Raw genomic sequence first — 27,433 nt, forward strand, 5'->3', positions numbered from 1 at the left:
ATTATAAAATCTATTGTTCCTATTTTATTGAGAACTGTAAAGTCAAACTTTTAGCCATTGTTCATTTACTTGAAATATCATCCAAATGACTCTGCATTATCTTGAGATCTTAATGACTTATTTTATTGTTAAGTCTGAAAAGTCATCCAAATGTGAGGCCACACACACAAGTGAGGAAGGCACACTGTAAACATCTGACCTCATGTTTCACAGGACATGTCATAATTTGTGGTAAATTTGGTCAGTTTTATAATAGAAATGAATGTGCAACTGACTATACACACAAATACACAACTCTCTCAAAGAACCACGAGTTTCAAAGTAAATTCTTTCAACATTACTTTGAATGTGAAATTCTCTTTTTCTAACCCTGATTTTTATTTACTAGTCAAAGCAAAATGTCCTTCAAAATGATGTCAGCTCAACAGCAGAAACAGTTGTGCTGATGGAGGAGGTATAGCAACCATGTGAATGGAAAAAGCATTTTTAAAACGTGACAATAAGTTGTTGCAGGTTTTACTTATAGTGTCAAAGAGTTCCAAACTATCACATTTCTTTCCTTTATGACTGAACTGTAGCAAAGACGCAGGTCACCTTATCTTACCTTTGCTTGTTTGCTAGAATCCTAACTGTGATCAAATTTTGCTGCAGCATCTTTCGGTCTTGATTCCTTTTTGAGTTCACTCTCAAAATGAAAAAAATTACAAATCCATGCTATTTGAACAGTGGCTTTCACATTTATTCCACACTAACACCGCAATGTTTCAGCATTTTTGAAGACACATACAAACTGATGATGTAGACAAGGTCAACAGCTACACAAAGTAGTTGCTATTTGTAGCAATAACTCAGGTATCTAATCAGTTTGGATCAACTGTCCAATATTAGTCCAGCCCATAGCAGGGCACACTGATCGCCAGTGTGCAACTGATCCTGCTCCATTTCCCCTCAGCTTTCCGGCGCCTGTTGCTAAATTCTTATCTAAACCCCAACTTTCTGCTCTCCCAGTGAAGCGACAGCAGGTCTGGCCTGTACGCACTGCAGCAGGTAGCACGCTGTAAGAGTTTTAGGAGGTAATGGACACCATAGTGTTAGGACTCAGGATCTCAATCCAGTAACCATCAGGGTCCTGAATGAAGGCCAAGCCTTTCATTTTACCTGAGAAGAAAAGAAGAGAAGGGAGGCAGGTGAACTGTGAATACTGTATGAAGAAAAGATGCTAAATATATTCATAGAAACAAAATGTTATGTTCAGAATTCCACAAATTTGCATTCTAATCGTAGTGTTGTAACGAAAGGAGAATACACTGAAGAGAAGTTTCAAATGGGGTCCTGAGCAGGTGCTTTCTGTTGTTATATAATCAACCAGTACATGGAAAGGAACAGCCATAATATACAGTCTATTACAGTATATACAGCAGGACAAATACTAGGATTGCCTGTTAGTTTAGAGTTGAAAGCAATCAGCATTCAGCACTGACTTAATATTGTTTGAGGTGAAGTGAGTGAAAGTTAAATGAACAGTCTTTATAGATGTTGGTGCAATCAAGATTTTCACTACTGCTGCATATTTTAGCTTTTACTGCCTGTTTCTTCCCCCTTGTGTCCCTTTTACCAATTTCTGAAAAATAAACCCTCATTTTCTTATTTTTCCCCTTTTGAGTGAATGAGCCAAACAACGGTCTAACAGACTAACTGTCAAGCCTGTCGAGTTTTATCTATTCAAACACTTCACATCTTACCATCATCTGGCTTCTTGACAAATGTGACCCCTTGCTCTTCAAACAGTTTGCAGGCTGCATAGACGTCAGGAACTGCAATTCCAATGTGTCCTGTCAATGTCAAGAGGACAAACAGAGACTGTTGACTGGAAATCCACACTGTACTTCCACATACCCCAGTTTGCTCCAGTGAGCTGATACATATACATGCGTGCATCCACATATCTGAACACAGTAACACACAAGAAGCATTCAGCGTATCCTTAGAAAATTCAGTGCATGGCTGTTAAAAGCAAAATTATGTCTTCTGAAGGCAGAAATAATAAATCCTTTGGGACTACAAAGTCTTGCATCTTGTAAATCTCACGTTCTGTGAGACTTGAATTCTATTGGTCATTCCTGTCAGTTTATAAAGCAGAGCAGCTCTCTTACCAAAGCCACGTGGATCTGAGTTTCCGTTGTGATAGGACTGGCTCTCATCAGACTCCGAGCCCCAGTTACTGCCAGACAGGGGGACAGGAGAGGGGACACAACAAGTATGAGAGGAAATGAGGTGGATAAGACAGAGGAAGGGGAGGAGGTACAGATGATCATTTTCAGAGAGATCACGCATAATCATGTTTTCAATCATAGATTCTCCATTTAATAACTGGAGAGTTGTTGAGGACTGAAATATTTTAGATGACTACGGTGGAAAAGAAAAAGCAAAACAAATCTTTGACCAAAGAAGGTTCTTCTGGATTGTCCGTTTAAGACACCAATTGTGCAGCAGGGCTGCCAACAATTACTGTGAGTTTGAATATATACTGAAATTGTAAAAACATACATACATTTGATTGTGACAAGTAATGTTTAATTGTAGAAGAAAAAGTCATCATCATGCAGCAGCTTCACAGCGGCTGCACTGAAGGCTCTCTGTGTCACTTGGACAAAAAAACATGTTAAAACAGAGTCCATAATCAGATAATATGAGACCAGAATTCCTCCCCTTTGTCTGGGACACTGAAGTCTTCCAGAACATGAGGGCCAGCGCCAACTGGAAACTCGAGCCCATAACTGAACCACACAGTATAGGACATTATATTAAACTATGTGTATTTTGTAATGTGCGGTTGTGTAGATCTTTAAAAGGTTTATGTTGAAACAACATACAAGTAGTATGTCTCTCATATCAGTTTGTCCTCTTATCGACATAATGCACAAAAATAAACATCCAAATGGTTTGTACTGATGTGGTTTTTTTAATTTTGACAGCCCTATTGTGCAGTAAAATAATTTTGTGTCTCAAGTGGTCAAACCAATTCCAAGACATAAACCCTCACTGTGTCAGCTCAATGGTGGCTCTTCTGGAGAAGGTCCAGGCCGTCTTCTCCTTCACATCAGTAGGAATCTCCTTCTTGTCCTCGAAGCCCAAGAAGAAGAGAGAGAAACGCATGGAGGGGAAGTCGAACTTTTGCAGGAGCCTGGAAGATTTTGCACACAAGAGAAAACTTCAGAGACAAAATCCAGTTTGTGTATAGAGTTCATTGAACACGACCACTCACGTCATGCCGAGGATTCTGGTGTAGAAATCCAAGGATTTAAGAGGATCTTTAACTCGCAGCATCGTCTGCTGCATCATGAAATCCTACGACAGAAGCACAATCAGAGAGTTTTATATACGTAACACTGTTAGTCAAGTGGTCAGCAACACGATTAAGCAATCACAAAGAGTACAGGATGGTGGGTTATCGTTTCTTTGAAATGCATATGGTCTTCCCAAGAAGAGAAACATGTGTTTAGTAGCTCAAAGAGCAAATGTGTTGCACCACAGTGTGTTAAATGGAAAAACTGCTGCATCATTTCACTGCACACAAACGATTCCTTGTATGTTAGCCAACATTAGAGGCTCGTGGCCTTGTCACTGGTATATGTTATATATTTAAAAATTCCCTGCAGGGACATGTGCATATCTATTGTGTGGGCATTGGAAGTGAGCAGGAAAATTCCAAGAGGGGGGAAATGCACTGAACAGCTGCAAGTGCAAAATATGGAATTTTTTTTAAAAGGAAAAAGTACAAGGATGAACACTGGGATAGGTAGAGATGTTGAGCCTTGCAGATAAATATGAAGCAGTCTGTTTTATGTGCTACAAAGCTCAGAGAAGCCTTCACAACACGTCTGTTTGCAGTGCAGAATTCTGTCTTCGGCTCCGCTGGCTGTGTGTGAAGTCCAGCGGAGGAAAATTTGTATCCTGGCACTCACTCGTGAAAAGGGATTTCAGCGAAACTGCACCTCTGTGCAACCAATGATCTCCACATCCGTGTGAGATATGCATCAGTCAATATTACCACACTTACACTTCACAAAGGACTGTTGTTTGTAAACTGCAGATAAAGAGCTGCTGGGATCTCGCATGCCCACGCATGGGTCAGACGCATGGTTAGCATTGTGACGTGTGAAAACTAATAAAGAAGCGATCTCATATAAAAACTTGCGCGTGGTTTTTACCCTGATCCTGATATTTTGTACTTCTCAGTGTATGAAAACCAAACATCTACTCAGTATCCGTGTGTTTCACAGCCGGGTGTTATCTATGTGGCTGCTCTTTCCTGTGCCCTTCCTCAAACTGAGTGTAACAATGCATCAGGCATTCATAGAAAGTCCTCAAACGCTGCTGCAGCATGACCCATTTCACCAGCACTCCATGTGGTCTACAGTCACAATTTTGCCAAGTTGTAGCTAAAGTGACCACTTCTGGCAGAACTTCAACAGTTCAAGAGGACTGCAGAGAAGGCCTCTGTGGACATTTAATCTGTATACCAAACTCCCTTTTAATATTCCAATAAATGTGAGCTTTGAGGAGATGCCAGAGCTCATTCATTCCTCAAAGTGGTACTTATGGTGACGCTGAGCTGTCCTGGGAAGCATCAATTGTTTCTATTCCTTTGTAGATATGACATATTCAGTGTTCATACTGTCTTTGTATAGTGAAAGAATGCAGATAGCACAGCAGGAGGGAGCTGAATGGCTGCCAGTGAGTGCAAGACACTGTCACTGAGTGAGGACAATACAATACACGGTTACAAAGGCTCCATGTGTGCCTCAGCCAGCTGGACAGGTTAGCTCCGGCAACTTACTGCTTGCGCCACTGCACACATTAGCCATTTCCAGTCCCGCCTGCAGGTCGCCCCAGCATGGAGGTGTAACTGCGGTCTGACCGCGCCTCAGGACCGACTCGTGAGTCCGGGCAGCTCTTGCGTTACTGACGGACTTGCTCGACGTACGCTACGCAGCTTTTCCACGAAGTTTCTTTCCACACGACAAAGTTAGCTAGCTTATCGTTCACCCAGGCTGCAATAAAACCACCACGCATTTGATACCGGAGATGTGTATGGCGCTACACTGCTCGCTCCAAGCTTTGTAATCATGTTTAATTAACCGAACGCTGTCACCGGGTGCACCCAGTGAACTTTTAAGGAGGAAACGTGCCCCGGTTATGTTACGGGTGCATAGCTGGTTAACCTGTGTGGGAGTCGTTGGCCTGTTGGGTTGGCTGGGTTTTTGACAGGGTCTGGTTAGTAGTTTAGTTCAGCTTCAAGAGGAACAATCATCTTTACCTTAGTGATTGGGTCTCCATCTTTACAAGCTGTTGCCGCTGCCTCGTCTGACAGACCTTTGTCGCTCATTTTTGCTCACAGTACGAAGCTGGACCGCAGCTGGGCCGGGCGGACTGACAGCTAGCGGAACTCCGCCTAAGGAACTTAAACGGAACTAAATTCCGGTCCGAGCTTTCAAAATAAAAGACACATTGGCGACAAAATAACTGGAATGGACTGATGACGGGACAGCAGTGATGGAGCATTTACACCTGCAATGACCTTTAAGATTTTTTTGCTCTCTTAATAATTTTATTGTACATAGAAGGGCCTTTAAAATCAAATCACATTAACATAGCTGTAAACTAAAGTTTTTGGGATGCATTTGTAACTGCAAGAACAAAGAAAAAGATGTATGAAGGAACTTGTATGGATGTATGCATAAGCACATAAACTAAGGATGATCAGGATAACAACAACATAAATACACAGGGGTTTATTCAGTCTGCCACCATGAAAAGGTTTAACCCTCAGCAGTGGTACAGTTGCTCATACTGTGGTGACTGGTTAAAAAGTCCTTCATAAATCCAACATCAGTAAAGATGTGCTGTTCAATGCTGTGGGATAAAATCACTTAATCTACAAATTAAGTCTAGTCAACCGAATATTTTGACATCATTGTTTTGGCATACATTTCAGGTCAGGATTCAACAGCCAACATTCATTCTGAATCACTTAAGCAGTTAAACAGGACTTAAATCTCCTCTTTTGGGTATGCAGTGACTGATCACATTTCCTGTCAGTCAAATGGATACACTTTACAGAGTCTAATCAGGAAGCTCTATCCTCGGAGGTGCTTGCATACAAGAGCATGTAGGGAATATACCTTTTCAAAATTAGCTGGATAAATGTAGATGTTGTCTAAGAGGCTAAACTATGGACAATATAATCCTCATCCTCAGCGTGTATCCTTACATTGGCTCTAAAACCAGCTCCAGTGTTTGTCTTTTGGATAATATTTTGAAATTAAAGACAGGAAGTGACTCTTTTTCTGTTAGCCAGGCAAGGTTCAGTATTATGTAACCAAGGAAGCCTGAAGGCATAATGCACCCAGCACATTCCACTACATACACACCGTTTACAGTTTGTTAGGTACACCTGCAGTCTAATGCATCCTGACAGTATCACTGCACTTCCTTTTTATCCTGCATTGCCCTCCAATACATCAGTCCAACACATACCATCAATTACCAACTCAGCACAGCAGGGATTCCCCAGTTATACATTTGCCATCTTTATGTCAGATCAAAAACAACACTTGGCAGTTTGCCATGGAAACGACTTTATTATAGACAAGTAGTTGAGTTCTTTAATGGGAGAGAAGTGACAGTAGGCTATATTACAGGCTACTAACCATACAGAGCTCATCAAAGCTTTTGTCATTTTGGCTCTGGTGGATCTGAGGAATTTGTATTAAGCTGTGAACCATGACTCACATACTGTAACCAGCTGTATAGAGAGGAGGGCTGATTAATGCTGCGACAAAAATACCCCAACTACAAGCCTGGGGTCCTGCAGAGTTCCTGAGACGGTTTGGCTGCAAGAGATGGGACTGCTGGCAGGCAAAGAGCACTTTTCCCCAGATGTTTCTTTCATAAGTACTTATTTTTTCTGAGGTCTTTCAGATTTCAAAAGGTCCAAACCAATGTTCACAGACACTTAAAGTAACTACATGAGATTTGCTTTTAGACAGTGTTAAGGAAGGACTTACAAAAAGGAAAAGAAAAAGAAAAAAGGCATCAACTCAGAAGTGGTTTCCAAACTCGACCAGCTGCTTTTAGCATTGTAAGGGCCATGTTCTGAAAGCACTCCATTAACTGCCAGACACAGGAAAGATTCAATATTTGCCTTGTTTCTGGCAGGACTTGCCATCCCAATACAAAACACTGCAAGACAGTGCTCTCTTGACATGGCCTTTACAAAGTAAGCAGCCGTGCAGGACAGAAACAGTGCTACAAACATTTTCTCTCAGAGTGGAAGAAAACGCTTTCCCTTACATCCACTTTCATTCAGATGCATTGTAACAATATAACATTTGTTTATAATAAAAAAAAGAAAGAAAAAAAGAACATTTCTCATTATAAAGCCACAGTCCAGCCACATCCATCCCCCCATTACCCAGACACCCAGAGCTCAGAGGAGAAGAAATAGATGAGAAAAGGCGGGGAAGCCCTTTTCGACTACGATGTTCATCCACGCGCTCCAGCAGAGCGCATCTTTAGTAGCTCCGTCCAAACAGGGTGTAGTACTGGGCAGGCTCTTTGCCGCTGACACACATCTGACCAGGCTGCAGCTGCTTCAGCGGGGAGAAGGGGATACAGAGACTCTTGGCTCCCATGGACGGGGCTCCAGGCTCCAGGTCCTGGTCCCTAAAGAAGAACAAAGCACAAAAATGTCTTTAGTGGTTGAAATTAAAGCACTCAAAGCAAATTGAGTGGAAACTGGGCTGGGACAATCAATATTTAACATTTGGTATTTTCCCTAAACCTTATGTTAACAGGACAAATGACAAACAAGAGGAAGTGAAAATCCTGAATACATGCTCTTGAAGTAATTCTACTGAACAACAAAAAGAGTTTTTGTTCCCTCCAGAGACTGCACGCTGTGACTCTGCTTATTGCAGATGTGCATTTGATGGATACTCACTCTTTTTTTGTTTTCATTTGTACAGATAAAGGTTGAGCAAAGACAGTCAGACAATGACATGTTGCACATACTTGGCAGTGGTTTTCTTGATCCAATCCTCGCACTCAATTCCTCCACAGAACGGAATCTGGACAATCTATCAAGTGAGATAAAAGTGTGATCAATCACTTGGCTCAGGTGAGGACAGACTATGAAACGCTGTGCGCTGCATGTGGCTTGTGTTACTCACCTTGCCCTGGTCCAAGTTTTTCTGGAACTGTTCCAGTGTGTCTGCAGCCACCATGTTATTGTTCAGGTCATCTGAAGCTCTGACAAACATACACATAACTCACTTGAATCAATCTTTTTACATGTTTATGGACACCATGTAAACATCTCTTCATTCTGTTTAGCCTCATTTGCAGCTGGATCTTTCCAGTCTGCGCACATCATTTCCAACACAATGTTGTGCCCAGCTGGTTAGAAACAGGATGATTTCAAACCTGAATAACTGATTTTTTTGGGCCACTTGGGAGCAGCGGAAACAAGTTGTAAACACAACATTTACAAATGATCAGCTTTTAAGTTGATGTGGCAAACTTGTTAGCTTAGTTGCTTCTTTACACTTCCAGTCGTTCAGTCCAACACTCTGCTAACTCCTGAAGTTAATATCTGACTCTTCAGCTGCTAAACGCTCCACTATATTCACCAGCCATTAACTGTGTCTGTCTTGGCACTGTGCAGATAGGTACAGTGGGTTTATACAGCCTTTTCACTGAAAATGTGTGGGCCAGACAGCTCAACAATGACATGACACCCTCTATCCTTGGGTCCTTGATTCAGGTAAGCAGGAAGCTGCAGATTCAGGTGATAATTCTCCGTAAATTCATCACTACGTGTCAGTTTTTTTTGTCTGTTTATGAGAGCGAATGGTGATCAGCAGTATAATGAGTGCCAGCACTGAGCAATCTTCTCTGTGAAATCACACATATCTCAAATTCAAGTAAAATAGAAACAAAAACAAACTTCAAGCTGACAGTAACATGTATGGGTTTATGTAATCTGTATGTTTGAGTGAGGGTCTGGCTGACAAACAGTATGTTGACCCTCCTTTTCTCATGTCTGTAGTCAGTTTCAGTGGGATTTGCGGCTACTGAGACAAGTTCCAACTGCACATTTTCCATACTCTGACAACACAACGTGCCTTTTCTGTAGTCAGCTGTACTTCACTGCTGATATGTAAAGCTGTGATAAAAAGCCAAGTGCAGTCTGACCCTTGTGTGTAACGATGTGTCTCACTTTTTAAACATGCAGGTCTGTATGTCCTCCAACATGGCGATCAACCTCTTCTCCACCTCGGCTTCTGGAATTGTCACCTTTGCGCCCGAGTCTCTCCTCACTGCAACACACTGACGCTGCTGCATATCTTTAGGTCCCACTTCGAGACGGATAGGAACTCCCTGGAGGAGAGACCCAGACATACAGAGAGAGAGAGAGAGAGAGACAGCTACCGTAATTATCAAAGCTTTCACAACATACTTGGCTGGTTGGCTGTTGTGACTTGTCGGCTCTTATCGTCATTGTCTCATTGTTTCCTACTGCTGAATTTATGCCTTCAGGTGAAGCACATCATTAGCTACTATTACCACATTATATCTGACCTTGAGTTCCCAGTGGTTGAACTTCCACCCTGGGGAGTAGTTGTCTCGGAGGTCATTCTTCACCCTGATGCCAGCATCCAGAAGTCTGTTCAGGTATTTGGAGCACTGGGTCAGCAGTGCCTCCTTCTCCTGCTCTGGCAGGGAGGCAGTGATTCCACATGGGATGATGACAACCTGAAAGAGTTTCACTGCTTAGTTCATGCTTTTTGTTCTGCATGTATCAGTGTTTGTCATGGGCCAGCTGTTTAATTTAGCAAGGGGTTTGTTCTTCATCTTGGTCTAGAATAGGATAAAAAGCAGGTGTCTTGTGCTTAATGTTATTGTCACTAGATATTTATCAGTTAAAAAAGTTGAAATCTCCATCAAGCATAGCTACTGTATTTCCACGTCTCTGTGACCGTGTGTGTGTGTGTGTGTGTCTACCTGCAGGCAGGCCACCCGGGGTGGCAGTACGAGTCCCATGTTGTCTCCGTGGACCATGGTGAGGACACCGATGGTCCTGGTTGTGATTCCCCAGGAGTTCTGGAAAGCCAGCTGTTTCTCACCCGGTCTCTTTGGATCCTCAAACATGATCTCAAACATCCTGGAGAAGTTCTGACCAAGATGGTGGGATGTAGCACCCTGAGGAAGCACAAAGCAACGCCAAGGGCCAGATGACTTCACGTTTACTTGTCTTGTTTTTTTTAAAGACGCAAAATCCATTGTTGAGATTTACAGCTGAAACATAACACTGGGCTGGCCTCAGTGTGAATGGATGAGGGGATCAAGTGAAGTACTCCAGCATACTGCAGTACCTGAATGGCTCTGCCGCTGGCAGAGATGAAAGCCTCCACAGTAGTGGTGTAATCTCCTCCTGCAAACTTCTCCTTCTCAGTCTTCCTCCCCTTCACCACAGGGATTGCCATCAGCTCCTCGTATACCTTGGCGTACAGATCCAGGATCTGAAGCACCTACAAATACATCATGCATGGAGCTCAGAAAGACTTACTGCTTTGTACAACACGGCGTAGTTAAAACACTACCACTGAATTTAGTGGTGGGAAAGCCCTGCTCCGTTACGTATCTCAGCACTAATAAACAACAGTAGATGAGTGATGCGGTAGGCAGCATTGCTCGGGCTGTTACCTCCTCAGCTGCCTCCTCTTTGGTGGCAAAGGCTGAATGGCCCTCCTGCCACAGGAACTCTCTTGTTCTCAGGAAGGGTTGGGGGTGTTTGAACTCCCATCTCTGGATGGAGGAGTGGGGGGAGAAAAAGAGGTGAGAAGAGAGAACAAGACTCCAAGCTTGCAATTAGAAAGTAAACGTACAAGTAAGATGAGTGACAAAGGAACTGTGGATGAAGATGGTGTGAATGTGACTGTAGGACAATACTAACCACAACATTACACCACTGGTTGAGTTTGATTGGCAGGTCTCTGTGGGACTGGACCCATTTAGCGTAGGCAGGGTACATCACTGAAGCAGAACAGGACAGAGCCAAAGGTTCATACCAAACACGACAGAACAACAAAACCTTACCAACCACCACACTACAGGCAGAATGAGCAGGATTTGTTGGTTGCAGTTTGTAAACATAAATTCAAGGTTTCATTATATCTCAAAAAGAAAAAAAAAGACCATCCAGAATGTACAATCCCAATCCTTGCTTTTATACCATGGCAGGAAAGGTCGCTAAAGAACAGATTCTGTAGAGGTCATTGTCACACCCTCAGGAAACCTAAAGGGACCTGCCAGCTCACTTTTCAATGTTCTGGCCTCTTTGCTGATGTTGCGATCTTGCTGGAACAGGGTGGCCATTTAACAACCATCCAGACCTTCATCCAGAGCAGCACAGCATTCATCAGTGAGTAAAGCTGTTTGAAAATTAGCCTTCATAGATTTCTGAGCCCGCTGCAAACATGTCTCTTGGTGAGCACTGGCTGAAGTCGTTTTACACACTACTGCAAGTCTCTGGTGGATTCTGACTTCAAATACACGTTTGCTGCTCAACAGTGGATGTTTTTTAGAGTCGCTCTTTTAATAATATCAATTTGCCCCATAGAAACTTTCCTTTATCCTTTACCTGTCTTTATCTGATCTGTGTCTGTGATCTGAATCACATCCAAATCTTTCAACAGTTCAATGATCTCTTTGGTTTAGTGTTTATTTCACACATCTTATCTTCTGAGAGATCCTTCTCCTTCTCTCCCCCCCCCCCCCACAAAAAAAAAAAAAAAAAAATTGCATCAGATACTTTGAGGAACTTTCATTGGAAAACTAAAAACCACGTGAACGGCACAACAAGACAAACATTTAAAAAGCTATCTAGATATTGTATAGCTTGGTGTGTGTCTGCAGTGTGCTCTTAGAGTCCACTGAGGAGCTGTGGTTCAGACCTGTCTCACTGGTGGGTCTCACAGCAATGGGCTCGGCCAGCTCGGTCTTTCCTGACCGGGTTACCCAGGCAACCTGACAAAGATGACAACGTCACCATTAAATGATTATTAGCATCATGCAGTCATACTGTCATATGCTGTGCTGCATTAATCATCTTCTTGTTTTAGTCAAATGTACTCAGTTTTTATTTTTCTGAATGCTGCTACACATGCTTCTATCCATGGGAGGATATCATAAAAATAGTCCTTTTACCTCTGGAGCAAAGTCTTCAATGTGGGACTTCTCCTTCTCCAGGGCGGCCTGAGAGACGAACATGGGGAAGTAGCAGTTCTCCACACCCAGTTTCTTAATCTCCCGGTCAAAGAAGTCTTTAATGGCCTCCCAGATGGCGAAGGACCAGGGCCGCAGCACATAGCAGCCGCTAACATCATAGTACTCAATCATCTCTGCTTTAGTGATGACCTACAGGGAAGGAGCAACATAACACTGACATTTCAGGAAAGACTGGACATCTTTAAGGTATTCTGTTTCTGTTTATTGTGGCTTTTCTGGAAGTAGAAAAATGTTTAGTTGGAGTAAAGAGGACCTGTGTATATTTCCCTCACCTGAGAGTACCAGTCAGCCAGGTTCTCCTCTTTCTTGGCCTCCAAACCCAACCTGTTAGGGGACAGACAACATAGTTAGTGTGATGCAAACCTTGAGGTATACTACATATGGCTTAATGTGTAAATGTGCACTGAGGTGTTTTTATTATGTGAATCACAACCTTTAATGTATTATCCTGTTAAGAAGAATAGATCTTATTTTGCACACAAAGTCTCTGTTCAAGGTTTCTCTGCTCAGAACGTTTTATTATGTTTTCACTGAAAGGAGTGTTGGTCCAATTAAAGGCAGAGCGATCTGGGAAATCACCACAACACAATCACTGATATGTCAGACTAATTAATCAGCCATGCAAGTGCAGAAGCAAGATTACATCTGAGTGCATTCAAACAATCCTGACAGAACACACAGCCAATCCCAGTGCAGCAAACCATGACACTCAAAGCTCAACCACGAAGCCAGCAGACCAGCCCTGCTGCTCAAAACAGACAGAGCCACAGCAGAAGGACGAAAACATAATCCCCATTATTGCTATGATATTATGACCATGATTCTTAGTCTTTATCTGAGGAACAGAAGTTTTAACTGTACTTTTTGCATCTCAGATCAAAACCTTGACAATTTCCAACTTCAGACTGACAGGCTTTAAGGGCGCTGAAGTGTGGATTCAGAATGGAAACATGCAGAGTATAAATTATATATTAGTCGTGCAGCACTATCGTAGAGCCATCAAATTTCATCCTTGAGGCTGACGGTAGACCACAACACCGATCAAGCAGACGAAGAGCACACCAGCCAATTAAAACTCACCAACTCTGAATAGAAAAAGGAAAAATCTCCTCAGTCTTTAAGCTACAGATGCAGAAGGTTGAGCTTACAGATGATCCATCTTCAGTGTCCAAGAAACAAATCCAAGTATGCACCTCTGTCCCCACAAAGCTCAAAACAACATATAACTCATGGCAATGTGAGGCCTGAAAAAAAGCTATAGATCAACTGCCAGCGATTGTCTGTTAAGCATGTTGTCTTTACAATTAAACACCTCCACACAAATCAATGCATCTTCCAAAGGAAACATGGCTCTCAACTAACTACAATGTGCTCAAAACAGACTTCTGAGAAGACAGTTCAGGAGAAGGCTTTTTATTGGCTCAGACATTTTGACTCCACTTCTGGTCACTTTCAGCCAAATTATTTCCAGTGTGACAAACTGTCTTATGACCTCTGCGTACATCTGAGTGTACCCTACAGTGAAACACAGCAACATAACACTGAAAGCGCCATGATGTGACAGTTGATTCTGCTCTTACAGAGACTGAAAGAAAGAGTCCAAAGCAGAAAAGTTGACTGCAGATGCAAAAAGTAAAAATAAAATTTCGTTCCTCAATATTAGGATTAGAACTGGTCACTATGGAGTCTCATTTTGTACTAAATGTTGTGCAGGCTGCTCACGTGTCAAGCTTTTCTCATGGTCTGGGTATACTTCTTCACCTCTGTCTTTTCACCTGTTTCCAGTCTCTCACCGTGTTTGTTTCTTCGGTCCTTGACCATCTCCTGAGCCTCCTGCTCCTCCTGAGGCCTCCTTGCCCTGGCTGGCTTTGTCTCCTTTACCCTTCTTCCCTCCTCCTGCTCCTCCTCCTTGTTTCTCTGACTTGTTCTCCCTCTCTTTGCGGTTTTTGTCCTCTCCTCCTGTGGCTCCGGCAGCAGCCACTGGTTTGTATTCCTCTCCAGTAAGTGTCTTGTACTTGGTCTTCAGGTCCAGAAGAGTCTTCACAGCTTTATCCACCTGGTCCTGAAATGGAAGGAGAGTTGTTTGTTCCTCTCCACTACTAACCGTATTTAATTCTGCTCTGTGACCACTTCCTTACCTTGGGGGCCTTCTCAGACTTCAGCTTCCTCACCAGCTCTCCCTGTTGGGCCACCTCTGAGAACAGTTCCTGGACTTGTGGGGAAGAGCTGGACTGGGTCTGGGCAGGGCTACCTGGGGCTTGCAGTCCTGGTTTGTAATCCTGTCCGGTCTGTTGTTTATACTCTGCCTTTAAAGCCAACAGCTGCTTCACTGCAGCATCTATCTGATCCTGATGAACAGCGAGCAAGAAGAAAATGATTTAGTTACAGCAGCCAGAACAGCAGCAGGACTATTCAACAATATGAAACAGGTGTAGCTTTGCATCATTATTGGTGTTTTTCAAAGGGGGTTCAACTATCTGTTCATCCCCCACACCAGATGCTGTCTCCCTGCTGTAGTCTCGCTACGTTACTTCATGGTACTTCAAGTCTGCATTGGCCTGCAGCAGCCACAGTGACTGGCAGAGTCAGAAAGTCAAACGTTTCTTGATCTTAGAAATGCGGAATGTGTGGTTTCAGCACAGAGGAGTCTGGCTGGTTGTTGTAGTAAAGATACGGATTACAGATTGAGAAAGGAAGCTCAGGACCTTATAGACTCACTGTCCTTCTCATATAGCCACATAAAGAGCAGACATTTACAAAGGTCAAACAAAAAAAAAAAAATTCAATTAAAAGCCTCCAGAACAAAATTACAGAACATGGGCCTAATATTTGTGGGTCACTGACTTTACACAGTAAACTCATGATAGATATAGACATAGATTTGCTAATTGCAACCAAAATTTAGCAGCATTTCACTAATATAGACAATTATATTTTAGGCATTTTTAAGCATCGTTTTTTATTGGATTTTTCTTCTATCACTACATGTCTACTGTCTACGACATCAGAATACCTTGGGGGCTTTCTCAGACTTCAGTTTCCTCACAACCTCCCCCTGCTGTGCAACACGCTCGTAAACGCCAGAGGGAGAAGAGGAAGAAGAGGAGGAGGAGGAAGAGGAGGAGGAAGAAGATGAGGTCACAGGAGAAGGAGCAGAAGGGGCCATCCCTGGTTTGTAATCCTGACCCGTCAGCTTTTTAAACTCCGCCTTGAGAGCGAGGAGCTGCTTCACTGCTACGTCAATCTGGTCCTGGTACCATCAACATTGGGGCAGGTAGTTAAGCATAAACTTGACTGGCATGCAGATAACGTGGGGACATGCGCACTGACACTGGACAAATCATTCAGGACATGAGCAGTGAGCGTCCAGACAAATGACGTTGGATGTGAGAATTCACTGGACAACGAATGAGGGGACGAGAAATGAGTGACAAATCACTCAGTACACAAACAGATGTGGACATGATTACTAACTGGACCGATGTTCAGGTACCTTAGGCGCCTGCTCCGCCTTCAGTCGCCTGACTAGCTCGCCTTGCTGGGTAACGCGGGTGTACGGGCAGGAGGCGGAGTCTGTTGTGGTGGTGGGTGGGGCTGGAGCAGAGGTGGGAGGGGCCATGCCTGGCTTGTAGTCCATCCCTGTCTGCTGCTTAAATTGTGCCTGCAAAGAAAGAAAGAAAAGCAAATAAATACAAATCACTTTGATAATAAATCAGTTTGATCGGTTCCAAATACCGCTGACGTACCTTCAGAGAAAGCAGCTGCTGAACTGCCTGGTCCACTTGGTCTTTAGGAGCCTTGGCGGTCTTCAGTTGGCGGACAGTGTCACCTTGTGCTACAATGCTTGTGAACAAGTCACTGGCTGAGGTTGAGGCGGGCGCTTTAGCAGAGGTTGAGGTAGCCTTGGCAGGGGCGGCAGACTAAGACAGATTTATAGAGAGAGAAGAAGAGCAACACGGGCAGTTACCAGTTTATCCCAGACGTCAAAGACACAACTGCAGGTTCCTCTTCATGTGCCTTTTAAATGCTTTCCCTTTTGTGTTGAAACACTGACAAGAGACAGACTCCGAGCCAAGATTTAAAGACAACAGTGGAGCCCATCTATCACTCAATAATAATAATTAACTTTATTTGTATGGGGGGGGGCTCTTCAAAAGCACTCACTGTGTTGTTCGAGGCCTGGCTCTTGCTCTTTTCCTTGGATCCAGCAGTCGGCATCTCCTTGACATGTCCATCAGGAATGTAGAGCAGGACACAGGGACTCTCCTTACAGCTGTTAGGACTGTAGACATTAACCACAGTTGGACACAGACGGTAAACACGGCTCCACAGCAGAAAACTGTGATAACACTGGACTCATTCAAGTATGTATTTGGTGATCTCCATGAACTCAAACAAATGGGTGCTTTCCCTCACCTGACCGGCTCGTAGGGCTGATCACAGATGTAGAAACCCCGTCTCTGGAGCTGGATGATATCTCCTTTCTTCAGGTTCTTCAGACAGGGATCTCCAAGCATCTTCTCCTCGAACTGAGAGAGCGGGAAGTCAACAAAAAGTCTACAAAAACGACCACAGCAAATGTCACAACGTTAAGAGCACACAGTGCAGAACAGACCTTGCTGTTTTTATTGATGTATTCTTTGAAGTCGTCGTCTTTGGTGATGACTGCTTTGGAGATGAGAGGCTGGTAGTTGATGCAGATGGTTGGTAAAAGGGGGGCGCTGTTTGTGTCAGCCAGCCACGTGATCTTTGTCGTCTTCTTGAAGTCCTTGTTGTCCAGGTTCAGGCGGGCCTCCATGGAGACGACCTTAGCGTCAGCCCCTCTGAATATAGAGAAAGAGCCAGAGCATGGACAGGTGGGACAGCACATCGCTCTGTTAACACCACACCATGTGATTCTCAGCAACAGCATGGATTAGCTGAGCGATGATCCCCACATACTTGTTGATCTTGGTGATGATGAGGTTTCCCCAGTTGATGAAGGTGACTATCTCCCCCTCTGAGAACGTCTCAGCGTCGGCTCCTTCGACCAGCACCCGAGGTCCATACCAAACCGTCTTCATGCCCACCTCTGCATTCTGGATGGACACAGAGGATGAGTGTTTCATAATGAAAAAAACAAAAAACAAAAACAAACTGATTCATTTCCAAAGTCTGCTTTTGAGACATGTGCATCTTAAAATAAAGTGCTTAATAAAGTCTTTTTTTTTTTGTTAACTCAATTTCACTTCTTAATCTCCTTGTTTTCTTTTGTAGGCCAATAGTAAGGCCATTTTAACTTAGTATCAGAACTGAGATATGATAAAAATAATCTCTAGAATCTGCACCCTACTGTGTATTCAGAGATGCTTCTGGTGGAGGTGAACACGTCTGCCCACTGAGGCCCATTAATCAGCACGAGTAAATTTCAGATGTTGCTCTCTGATGCTCTGATACTGTCGTGCCGAGCAGACACACAGACTTCTGACTTTTGTAACGTCCTTAGGCTCACCTTTGGCATCTGGATAAAACCCATAAAACTACCAAATACTACTCCCAACGCCCCCCAGCAAGAGGACCGCCTTTCAGGAATCTTGAGAACTCTAACCTTGGGGTGTTTGGCCACTTCCTTCATCTCCTCTGTGGCCTCTGAGATGGAAACAGGAACCACATAGGACCTGGACAGAGCGGTGTACCTGGGAGCGACCGGGTCAATAACCTAACAAACACACAGACAGAGACATGCACACAGACACAAACAGGTCAGCAAAAGAAACAGCAGACTGGTGCTTTCTAACAGTCTCCACATACAAAATGCTGAGTAATGAAAGGACAAAGCAAAAAAAAAAAAAAAAATGATGCAACCTTATCCAAAAACTGCTTTCTTTAGCAAGAAACCAAAACAAAAATAGCCCATCTCATCAAAGGAAATAAGTAAGACACATAAGAAGAAAGATGAGCAGAGGAAGAAAAACCGATTGGATGAGTGAACTGTGATTGGAAGAAGGTGACGAAAACAAGAGAAACAAGCTTTTCTTCTTCAGCTGCTTGTTCAGCCACCATCCACGTTCACTATTTTACCAGCCAGCTCCGGTTTTTAAGAGGCCGAATGACTGAATGAGCAGCAGGAACACATCAGCATCATCCCAGCATGACCAGTGTCGGCAGGCGGTCCACAGGTTTTACAGCATCAAACTTACGATATTTGTGCTCAGGACAGATTATTACACCAGCTGTTGCAAAAACACATCTCTTGTGACCTTTTTACATTAATATGACGGCTGCTACAGAAAAACATGCTAAAGTTCTTATCAGTAATGAGGACAGACGGACTAAATGATTATCTGTGAAGGGCAAATTTGACAATGACCTCTGACCTCCTCGCTGACAGGGGCTCGTGATGTTGGTGATTTAGGAAAGAACACAAATTAATGAACACGTTAAATGAAGAGGATATAGTCAATAAATGAGGAGGAACTGCTCACTCAAAAAGCTGCAACGGACTAAAGGATGAAGGGAACAGATGGAGAGGAAACATAAGGAGGAGGATTTAACACTGGATATGACAGCCTGGCTTAAAAAAAAAAAATATATCAAACACAAGAGCTTTGATACTTCCTCTGGTGAAGGATTGTCTGACTTTTTAAATATATTTTGCAGTTTATGAAACCAGTCTCTTTGGTGGAGTTTCAAAGCTACAGCTGGAACATCCTGTAAAATGTACCTAATCTCACTTCCCGGGTTTCAATCTGCCTGAATCACAGAGGGGCTGCACAGTCGAGCGTGCCCACCACGCCAAGTAAGACCACGCAGTTTCAACCCGTTTGGTGTTGGTATGGGTAAAACGCATTTCCTTTATCGTCAAGCTACTGTGACAACCTCGTATTATTGTCTTCTTTCTATATGCATTAGTCTGAACTACTGGAGAACCAGAATTGTTTGACAGAACAGAGCAAACGGCTGACTATCAGTTTAAATCAGGGAGGATGGAGAATGGCGAGTGATGAAAGCAGCAGACAGGTAAAAAAACATGGTGAGTATGCAACAACTGAGCCTCTGTCTTATCATCCTACTGGTTTTGGTGCTATGGTACATATGAGCTGTCACATGGTGTAATCACTCCGTACTGCGCCCTGCACACATCAGATTTAAAACAGCTCCTGGGGGACAGTAGAGAGTCCTGGAGTCTTGCTAGTGGACACGTCTCTCTGACCTGTTACTACGCAACTCTGCTGCCCTTTGCATTATAATGCTGTTTGTTCTTTGGCAGGTGTGTTTAGATAGACGCTACATACGGCGAACATCTGCTTGGCTGGTAAAATAATGAAGGTTGTTGGTGGATTTTCCGATTAACCAGCCCATGATGGAAGCAGGGAGGGAGTGGGTGAAAATGAGCAAGAGGAGGAGGTGGAGGAGTACCTTCAGACAGCTAATTGGCAGCTTGGAAACAGAAGAGTGAGATGCTGTTTAATGTCAGATACAAGGAGGGAGGAAAAGAGAAAGAGGTAGAGACACATTTACAGAGAATGGACCGTTTACATAATTTCCCCTCAATGCTTTGTCCTCCATACAACTGTTACACCTTCCTGTTTCTGAGCCAATCAGGCTTTTCATTAATGCTTTCTCTTGCTGTGTTCTGCGACATATTTCAGCCACAAATGTAATTACAAGCTAGTGAGTACTCGCACTTCACTGTAAAGTTTCCCTATAAACATAAAGTAGAACCTCAGGTAGAGTAAGGCGTGTCGTTCTGGAGCCAGTGCTGGAAACGAACACTGAGTGATACCACAGCGCGTCTGTTGAAGTCTGTTATTTTTCACTGGGTTTGTTCTTCCTTTATTATTCTGACTGCGATTTAACACCATCATATGTACACCTGCGTTCAGTGAACTCAGAGGCTTTCGCTAAATATAGGACCACCTAATACAGTAGTGAAAAATGTCTGTGACCACATTTAGACATATGCTGTTACAGCAACTTTAAATATTGCCAAGTTGACGTGAAGGAACTCTGGGGGCATGAGACTGTCTGAGAAAGGCGGGGAGGAGGAGTTAGTTATCATGCATATAAAGCCCTTTGCAAAAACAGAGAATGTCAACCTGACGCCAGCTGTCTTCACTGCTGTTGGTACTTTGTCCCTGATGCTTCTTTACAGCCTGCATTCAACTGAAGACTAACCTGTACTTAGCATGAAATGTACTTTTAATTCTAACATTGTCTCACTTGTCCTTTCCCTAGCGTGAGATATGTATGTTGTGTCACTTCTTCACTCTCTGTCTATGGACATTTCTAAACTATCAGCTTCACACTTTCTACTTGACGAGGGGATGAAGCAGCAAGTGCCAGCAAGGAAAAACCACACAGAGGAAGCAACACTGACGTCCAGACAGATGAAGCCGGGTCAAAACAACATGAGCACAAACAAATGTGGGACGTGATATGAAGCAGTTGGTTTGGCTTTTGAAGTTTTCAGTCTTATTCAAGGTGATATGGAAGGTGAGAGTGGGGTAATGAGGCAGGAAACCAGGCAGCAAATTAAAGTGTATAACAGAATGAGAAGAGCAAAGCAGAAAGAAGCCATGCCAGCAGTGAACCCACAGGCAATTCTCTGAACCTCTGTCAGTACAGGCTTCAGCCTGTGATGTTTGACTCATACTCATTCATTATAGCCCCTCTTTTTCTAACATACAAAGTGGGTCAAACCAACATATAAGTAGCTCTTATCCTTCAAACATAGCACATGATACACATGTCATTATATCAGAATGGTCTGCAGTTGTTTTATATAAGGTACAATTAAACAGTCTGATTCTCAGACAGACTAATCAAAGAGGTAAGATTACATCATGTCTTTAACTCAGCAGTCTACATAAGAACCATGGCAAAATTATGGATTATTCATACATCTCACTGTTGCGCCAACCAAAATAAAGGAGGAGGCAAATTCAATGTCAGAATCCCTATTATCATTATTTAAGTTGCTAGGTTCAGACAATCAGGCCTACATGTGAGAAACATGTACCTTCTTATTGAAGGCCCAGATCTTGTCCCATTCCATGTTCACCACTGACCTTGATCCACCCTAGAAAGACGAGGATAAAAGAAAGCACATTTTCAACAGATAGTTAAAAAAAGCATTTGCACCCTATGGATGCTATCTGCAAGCTAAAATTGTACTAAATGTGATCCCTTTATATCCCTTTGCCCATCTCTAACTATGACAGCTGTACCTGAGCTGCTATGAACTGTTTCAGACCCTCAACGGTCATTCCTCTCCTCAGGACCCCTCTGACAGTGGGGAAGCGAGGGTCATCCCTGGAAGAAGAGACGAGATAAGCCAAAAGAAAACATGGGGGTAGAGAGAAGAAAAAGGCAGACATGGAGGACAGGGGGAGGGAGAGGATGTTATGAGAGGCCACAAAGAAGTATAAATAATAGACACCTTACACGTTTGTCACATTACTAAGAATCAGTCACCAAATAAACCAAACTAAACCCACCATCCATCGACGAATCCCTGGTCGACGAACCAGGTGAGCTTCCTCTTGGACAGCACTGTGTTGTTGAGGTTAAGTCGGGAGTACTCCCAGATGTAAGGCTTCCTAAGGCGCAGGGCTTCAATTATCCAGTAGAACTGCTCGTCACGATCGTGATACTCGGTGGTCCTGAGAGCATGGGTCACACCCTCCAAACTGTCCACGATGGGACAGGCAAAGTCATACGTTGGGTACACTCTGGAAGACAGAATCAGCACAGTTTCAATAATTCATATTTATAGAACATTGTCCAATATTTTATGCCAATACTACAGATTCTCCTCCCGGGACTTATTAAAGGAAAGTACTTGTAGGTGCTTCCAGTGCGAGGGTGGGGGGTGTTCTTGCAGCGGAAGAGGGTGGGGTCTCTCATGCAGCCATTGTTGGAGTTCATGTCAATCTTGGCCCTCATGCAGCAGGTCTGACCATACTCTGTTCCAGCTTTCATCGCCGACCACATCTTCATGTTCTCTTCCAACGCTACACAGGACAGAGAGGTTCCATATTGTAGTGTCATAAAATTCAGAAATGTGCATGCTGCAGCTTCAACATTCACTGTGACTGGTAACAAGGTCATGGCGCCCCAGGCATACTGTTGCTTCTGCATTTGGACTCCGTGCGTTGCTCCCTCTCCTGCTTCATCTGCTCAGGGGGCGTGTTGTCAATGTAGGCCTTGCCCTCACTAAGCAGCTGTTCAGCAAACTGCATGATGATGGGAAAATGGTCGCTGGTGTAGGTGAACTGGTCTGGATGGATCTGGAGCATAGCAAGATCTTCCAGGATCACCTGAAGGGATGACATGTAGAAATGAGTTCACAAACTCCAGCTGAATAATGAAAAGGCAGTACTGTTTCTGGTTTCTTACACGTAGTTTGGGAATAAAGACTCAGTCACACAATTCAGTTTTTGTATTTGCTCTGTGATCTGGATGCTTTACCTTCTCAAAGTCCTCCTTTTCCTTCTCGGGGTTGGTGTCGTCAAAGCGCATGATGAGTTTGCCTTTGAATGTGACCTGGTAGTGCTGGTTGAGCAGAGCAGCCTTGGCATGGCCGATATGCAGGTATCTGGCCATAGAGAGACAGAAAAATAGTCCCCATTAAGAAAGACACTGAACTCCCAATGAGCTCTTAGGAATCTTATGACCATGGATCACCTGAACTTCGCCCAAACTTCGGATGACAACTTACCCGCTGGCCTCAGGGGGGAATCGAACCACCACCTTGCCCATCTCAGCTCCTGGCAAATCCACAAACTTGCCAACATCCTGCTTCTTCTCATCCGACTGTTGATCAGGGATGAAAATGAAGTATTAGTTACCATAAAAATAATAATTAACATTTAAAAACTTTTCACAACAGCTTTGTTTTATCTGCCTGGCGTCACACTGATGCTCCTTTTCTACAAATGCTATAAATATCAAATCACAACTCGCTTTTTAATGCCTGAAATTATACTTACATTCGATTTGCTCACTGGAGCTGACTTTCTGGCGTACTTGTTGCCCACAGCAGTGAAGGGAACCTGCGAGCTCAGGAAAGAGAACCAGCGATTGACGTGGGAGAAGGATTTGCCCTGGCTTGGCCATTCCCCATGACCTGCAGAGAAACAAACACAACTGTAGCGCTGCATTTCAACTGTTTCATTGCAGAACTTCCACCCTAAAACAGACAGAAAACATCCCGGATGGTACTGACCTTTGAGGGCAGCCCAGACAGAAAGGTCAGCCAAGGTGACGGCATGTCCAACCAGGAAGGTCCGCAGGGAGAGGGCCTTATCCAGTTCACCCAGTGCCACAGTCAAACCAGGCTGACCACACAGACGGCGAGCACTGAACTCCAACCAGTGATCTACCTGCAGATACCACACGAGCATCTCAAATATAGATCAAGAACCCCAAACTGTTACAAAAGAATGTCTCACACACACACAAACATACACACCTCAGTCTGCTCCATTGTGTTGGCTCCATAGAGGCCAAGAGCAGGAGCCACCCGAGCCAGGTACCGACTGATAGAGTTGGCATCATTGAACTGGATCTCACTGAGGGAAGGAAAGAGAACACAGAGTTGAAACAAATAAATCATGAAAACACTCCAGCAACAAACTACAGCCTCCTCACATATACATTTTTCTACAGCACATCATTTAAGCTCACTCAGAAATTAGATGAAATAATTATGTCACCTACTCTGAGACTTGAAGCCTGGTGTCTTTGCCTTCCTCCACTGATACCTGCACAGCGCCCTTCACATGCTCTGCTGCCAGAAGCGCCCCTGCAGGACAGAGGAGAAAATCCAGTGTTTGAGAGTCTGAACAAACTTAACATTAACAGCCTACAACAGCTTTACTGACAGAATGGACAAGAGTTAAGTCAAGGGCAAGCATTCGCTTTAGATTCTTAAAAGATGTTGACCTGGACTGCTGAAGAGCTTCACAAACATTTTGGATAGAGAACCAATTGAACTGGTCCCGTGGTGCAAGCCATGCACTGTATTTCATGTGACTCTGCTAAATCCAACCATAACCCTCTCCTGCTTCCTCAACAGCAGTGCACTCTTTCCAACATGTCAAATACAATTTCAACATCTCAGTAGTAATTTAGCATTAGTAAGTTTATCTCCGCAGAGCTGGGTTTGTGGACATTACCCCAGCCACTGACTAACAACGCCCAATATTACACTTTCCTTTTGCTGGTGCAATGCAAATGAAACAGAAATCAGAGAGCAAAAATCTGGACTCCGTATGCAACACCACGTTTCAGCTTGCTTGCATCAGCCTGCTGTATTCACCGTAGTCGCACAGTGGCGCTGTTCAGTCACTGTCAAAGCTACTTAATACATTAGCTTTTCTTCGTACAAAACAGAAACTCACTAACCAATTGACAGCTTTGTCCAAACTATATACTGAGCACGACACGATGAACTGTCACATATTAATATAAGACGTTAGGTTATAGATATATTTTAGCAGCAAGTAATGTTTCATGTATAAGCCCAAACCACTCAGATGAGCTAACCTGGGTTAGCTCATGTCAGCGTGTCAACTGATCCATACTGCATATCCTTTGATGTGCGTGGATTATCCATGTGTCACTTGTAAATTCATGACGACTTTATGCATAGAATGATGTTTATAAGCACACCACAATGAAGGCTGTAAAGTGTAAAGTGTAAAGTAGCTGGTGTCGCTGAAAGTCAATTTCAGCGAATTGCCCTCATGTTGTGGTTTGGTGTGCCACGACGACAAGCTAGCTAACGTTTGCTACATACTCCCATTACCTAGCTGGACAGTAAGGTTAGCTAACTTCAAACACGCCCCATTTAACTTGTATGGACACACCAACATGCCAATTTTAATTCATATAGAGGTCAAGTTACAGAGATGTTTATTTAGAAAATAAACCTCTGAGCTATTCCACAGCTATTTCATTTTTACGACTTGAAAAACATCCGCTATTCAATTCGTTTGTTTATACAAAACAAATTGGACATAATCTAAACAAAAAATAACTTTTAATATGCAATTTCACCATTCGTCCGTATCAGCCGCGAAATCGTAATGACTGGTCGAGTGTTTTCCTTGACAAAGTTATCTATATTTGATTACAAGTTCGACAAATAAACATCGAAATGGGAAGATTTTCAAAAGGAATTTGTGTCATTCGTTAGGATGACACGTATCGGTGCTAGCAGTTTGCTAGCTGTCACTGAGTGCACACGACTCATTGAAGTATTTACTTAGGAATAGCAGGTTGCAACTCACCTAAAGGGGGATTGCTTGTGTTGATGGTGAAGTTTAACGCCATACTGTGAAATCCTTCTTCCACACAGGTGGTAAATCCTTCTCACTGTTTCAGAGACCCAACAACAGTCGACGGACAGCCGAGACTCCTCTCCACACCAAGGACCTCAGAGCAGCAGCAGCAGCACGGCGTGAAGAGACGAAATACAACTTCTTTTGTTTTCATGACTGCGAACCAACAACTTATTGGTACAATACTGCCACCACCTGTACGGGAGTATGAACTGACGCAGACAGACGTCAGACGATGAGGCTGCACAGCTGACACTGTGCTTTGTTTATTCCCTTAACAAAATTTCAGTTAAAGCTCAGCTAACAGCGTGGCAAACAGTGAGCCTGAAACTTGCAGGGCCCCTGTATCTCTGGGGCCCCATAAAAGTTTTGCGCCTCTCTGCATTGCCTTTCTTTTGCACTTTATCCTGCAGGGTCAACACGCAGTTACAACACAAAAGGACAATACTGTGAATTCAAGACAAGTCTGAGTGGCATTGGAGGCTGATCCTTAACATTTACTTCTGATCATTTAAGATATTTCTTTGTGTTAGACTAGTTTTATAGGTTCAACAACAAATCCTCAAGGCCTAGATTTGAATGACATCTAGCTTTGGAAACACTCTAAACATATTTCTCCAGGCTTGTGATTATACACTAAAATGATGGGACATCAATACAACATTAGCTCTTCACTGTTCTTTCCATGCATAAGCAATTATCATGGCTGACTCTAGAGGCTAAATTAAAATCCACTTCTAGTCATTTAAAACATCATTTGGGATAATGTACCACACATCTTTGGTGTGAAGCTAGTATGTGCTGTTTTTCTCAATCCACTCTATGCAGGGATGCAAAACCAGCAGAGGGCTTGAAGCTTGAGCAGAGCACCGCACACCTTTTACCAGAGATTGTGGAAACTCCCCTGAAGTTCCTCCTGGAAGCACCAGACATAGATACCAGTACTGAAGCTGCCAGTGCTGAGATTGGCAAATTACTGACTAAGTCAGCAGGTCCCTGCCTAGCTGGGTGTGGATACTTTCCAAAAACTGCTTTCCTTGGAACCTGCAGCTTAGTGGGCAGGTGCATGGTCAAAGCTGTGTACAAGAGATTTGATGGGTGCTCCAAATCCTTCCAGCTGATGGATGATGAAAGCACTTTTTGTGCCAGAGGAAGTGCTGTGTGTGCTATCGAGGACATGGAGGCTGCTGTTTCCAGCCAGTCAGCTGATGTCCTCTGAGGAACCAAAAGGAGACGTCTCAGACTAGAGAACAGTTTGAAAGGTTTATTGTAAAACTAAACTCAAAATTGTGGATGTCAGATGGGGACTGAAGGTTGTGAGGTCAGGCGGTTGAAGGCAGGCGGGGATGATGAACAGGGTACGGCAGAGGAGAGTGAGCAGGTAGGCAGGTGGCAGGCAGAAGGCTTTAAAGTGAAAGGTTTTAAAGGTAAATTTGAGAGCGTCAGCCTCCACTGTGGGTGATGGAACAATCTGGTGAAGGCTGTGAGGAAAGCTGGTGTTTATATACTGCTGCAGCCTCACACAGAGAACACAGAGACACACAGGGAAACCACAGGATATGTGTGTCTGCACTTAACTGCTTTCTATGAGAATATCAATGGCCCAGTATCTTATCACAAAACCCACATCTTCGTTATCTTTCTTTTTCTCTCCTATCCCACTATTTTCTGGAGTTGAAAACTCATACTGCTGCACTCATACCACCCTGTGGCCATGCCTGGTACTTCCACAGTCCTCGTGAAATAAATGT

The 27,433-nt window shown here is 43.6% G+C and overlaps 2 protein-coding genes across 4 annotated transcripts; both read right to left on the bottom strand.

Annotated features, from left to right (window-relative positions):
- Positions 1–717: 717 nt before the first annotated feature.
- On the bottom strand, positions 718–5,458 carry glo1 (glyoxalase 1). The gene is made up of 6 exons (XM_076740000.1): positions 5,321–5,458; positions 3,266–3,348; positions 3,044–3,184; positions 2,154–2,221; positions 1,743–1,832; positions 718–1,158 (listed from the first exon to the last, which is right to left on the bottom strand). Exons 1-6 carry the CDS (start codon positions 5,387–5,389, stop codon positions 1,067–1,069), a joined length of 543 nt encoding a protein of 180 aa, XP_076596115.1. The 5' UTR covers positions 5,390–5,458; the 3' UTR covers positions 718–1,066.
- A 1,166-nt stretch (positions 5,459–6,624) lies between these two features.
- Positions 6,625–25,811, bottom strand: eprs1 (glutamyl-prolyl-tRNA synthetase 1). 3 transcript variants are annotated; one of them, XM_076740124.1, is made up of 35 exons: positions 25,632–25,811; positions 24,058–24,142; positions 23,810–23,909; positions 23,564–23,720; positions 23,328–23,464; positions 23,057–23,151; positions 22,807–22,933; positions 22,463–22,655; positions 22,178–22,349; positions 21,834–22,067; positions 21,564–21,648; positions 21,356–21,415; positions 19,753–19,773; positions 17,942–18,052; positions 17,296–17,432; positions 16,970–17,177; positions 16,771–16,883; positions 16,519–16,636; positions 16,101–16,274; positions 15,848–16,015; positions 15,368–15,604; positions 14,493–14,702; positions 14,148–14,416; positions 12,627–12,678; positions 12,274–12,483; positions 12,021–12,093; positions 11,021–11,100; positions 10,771–10,872; positions 10,440–10,595; positions 10,069–10,266; positions 9,646–9,819; positions 9,284–9,444; positions 8,235–8,313; positions 8,077–8,141; positions 6,625–7,728 (listed from the first exon to the last, which is right to left on the bottom strand). In XM_076740124.1, the coding sequence occupies exons 1-35, from the start codon at positions 25,672–25,674 to the stop codon at positions 7,578–7,580; spliced, it is 4,755 nt and encodes a 1,584-aa protein (XP_076596239.1). In that variant the 5' UTR covers positions 25,675–25,811; the 3' UTR covers positions 6,625–7,577. The 3 variants fall into 3 exon arrangements, with proteins under 3 accessions (XP_076596239.1, XP_076596329.1, XP_076596418.1); XM_076740214.1 differs by lacking the exon at positions 19,753–19,773; XM_076740303.1 differs by lacking the exon at positions 15,368–15,604.
- Between the last annotated feature and the right edge of the window lie 1,622 nt (positions 25,812–27,433).

This window comes from Chaetodon auriga, chromosome 1 (genome assembly GCF_051107435.1).
Source record: "Chaetodon auriga isolate fChaAug3 chromosome 1, fChaAug3.hap1, whole genome shotgun sequence".
NCBI lineage: Eukaryota > Metazoa > Chordata > Actinopteri > Chaetodontiformes > Chaetodontidae > Chaetodon > Chaetodon auriga.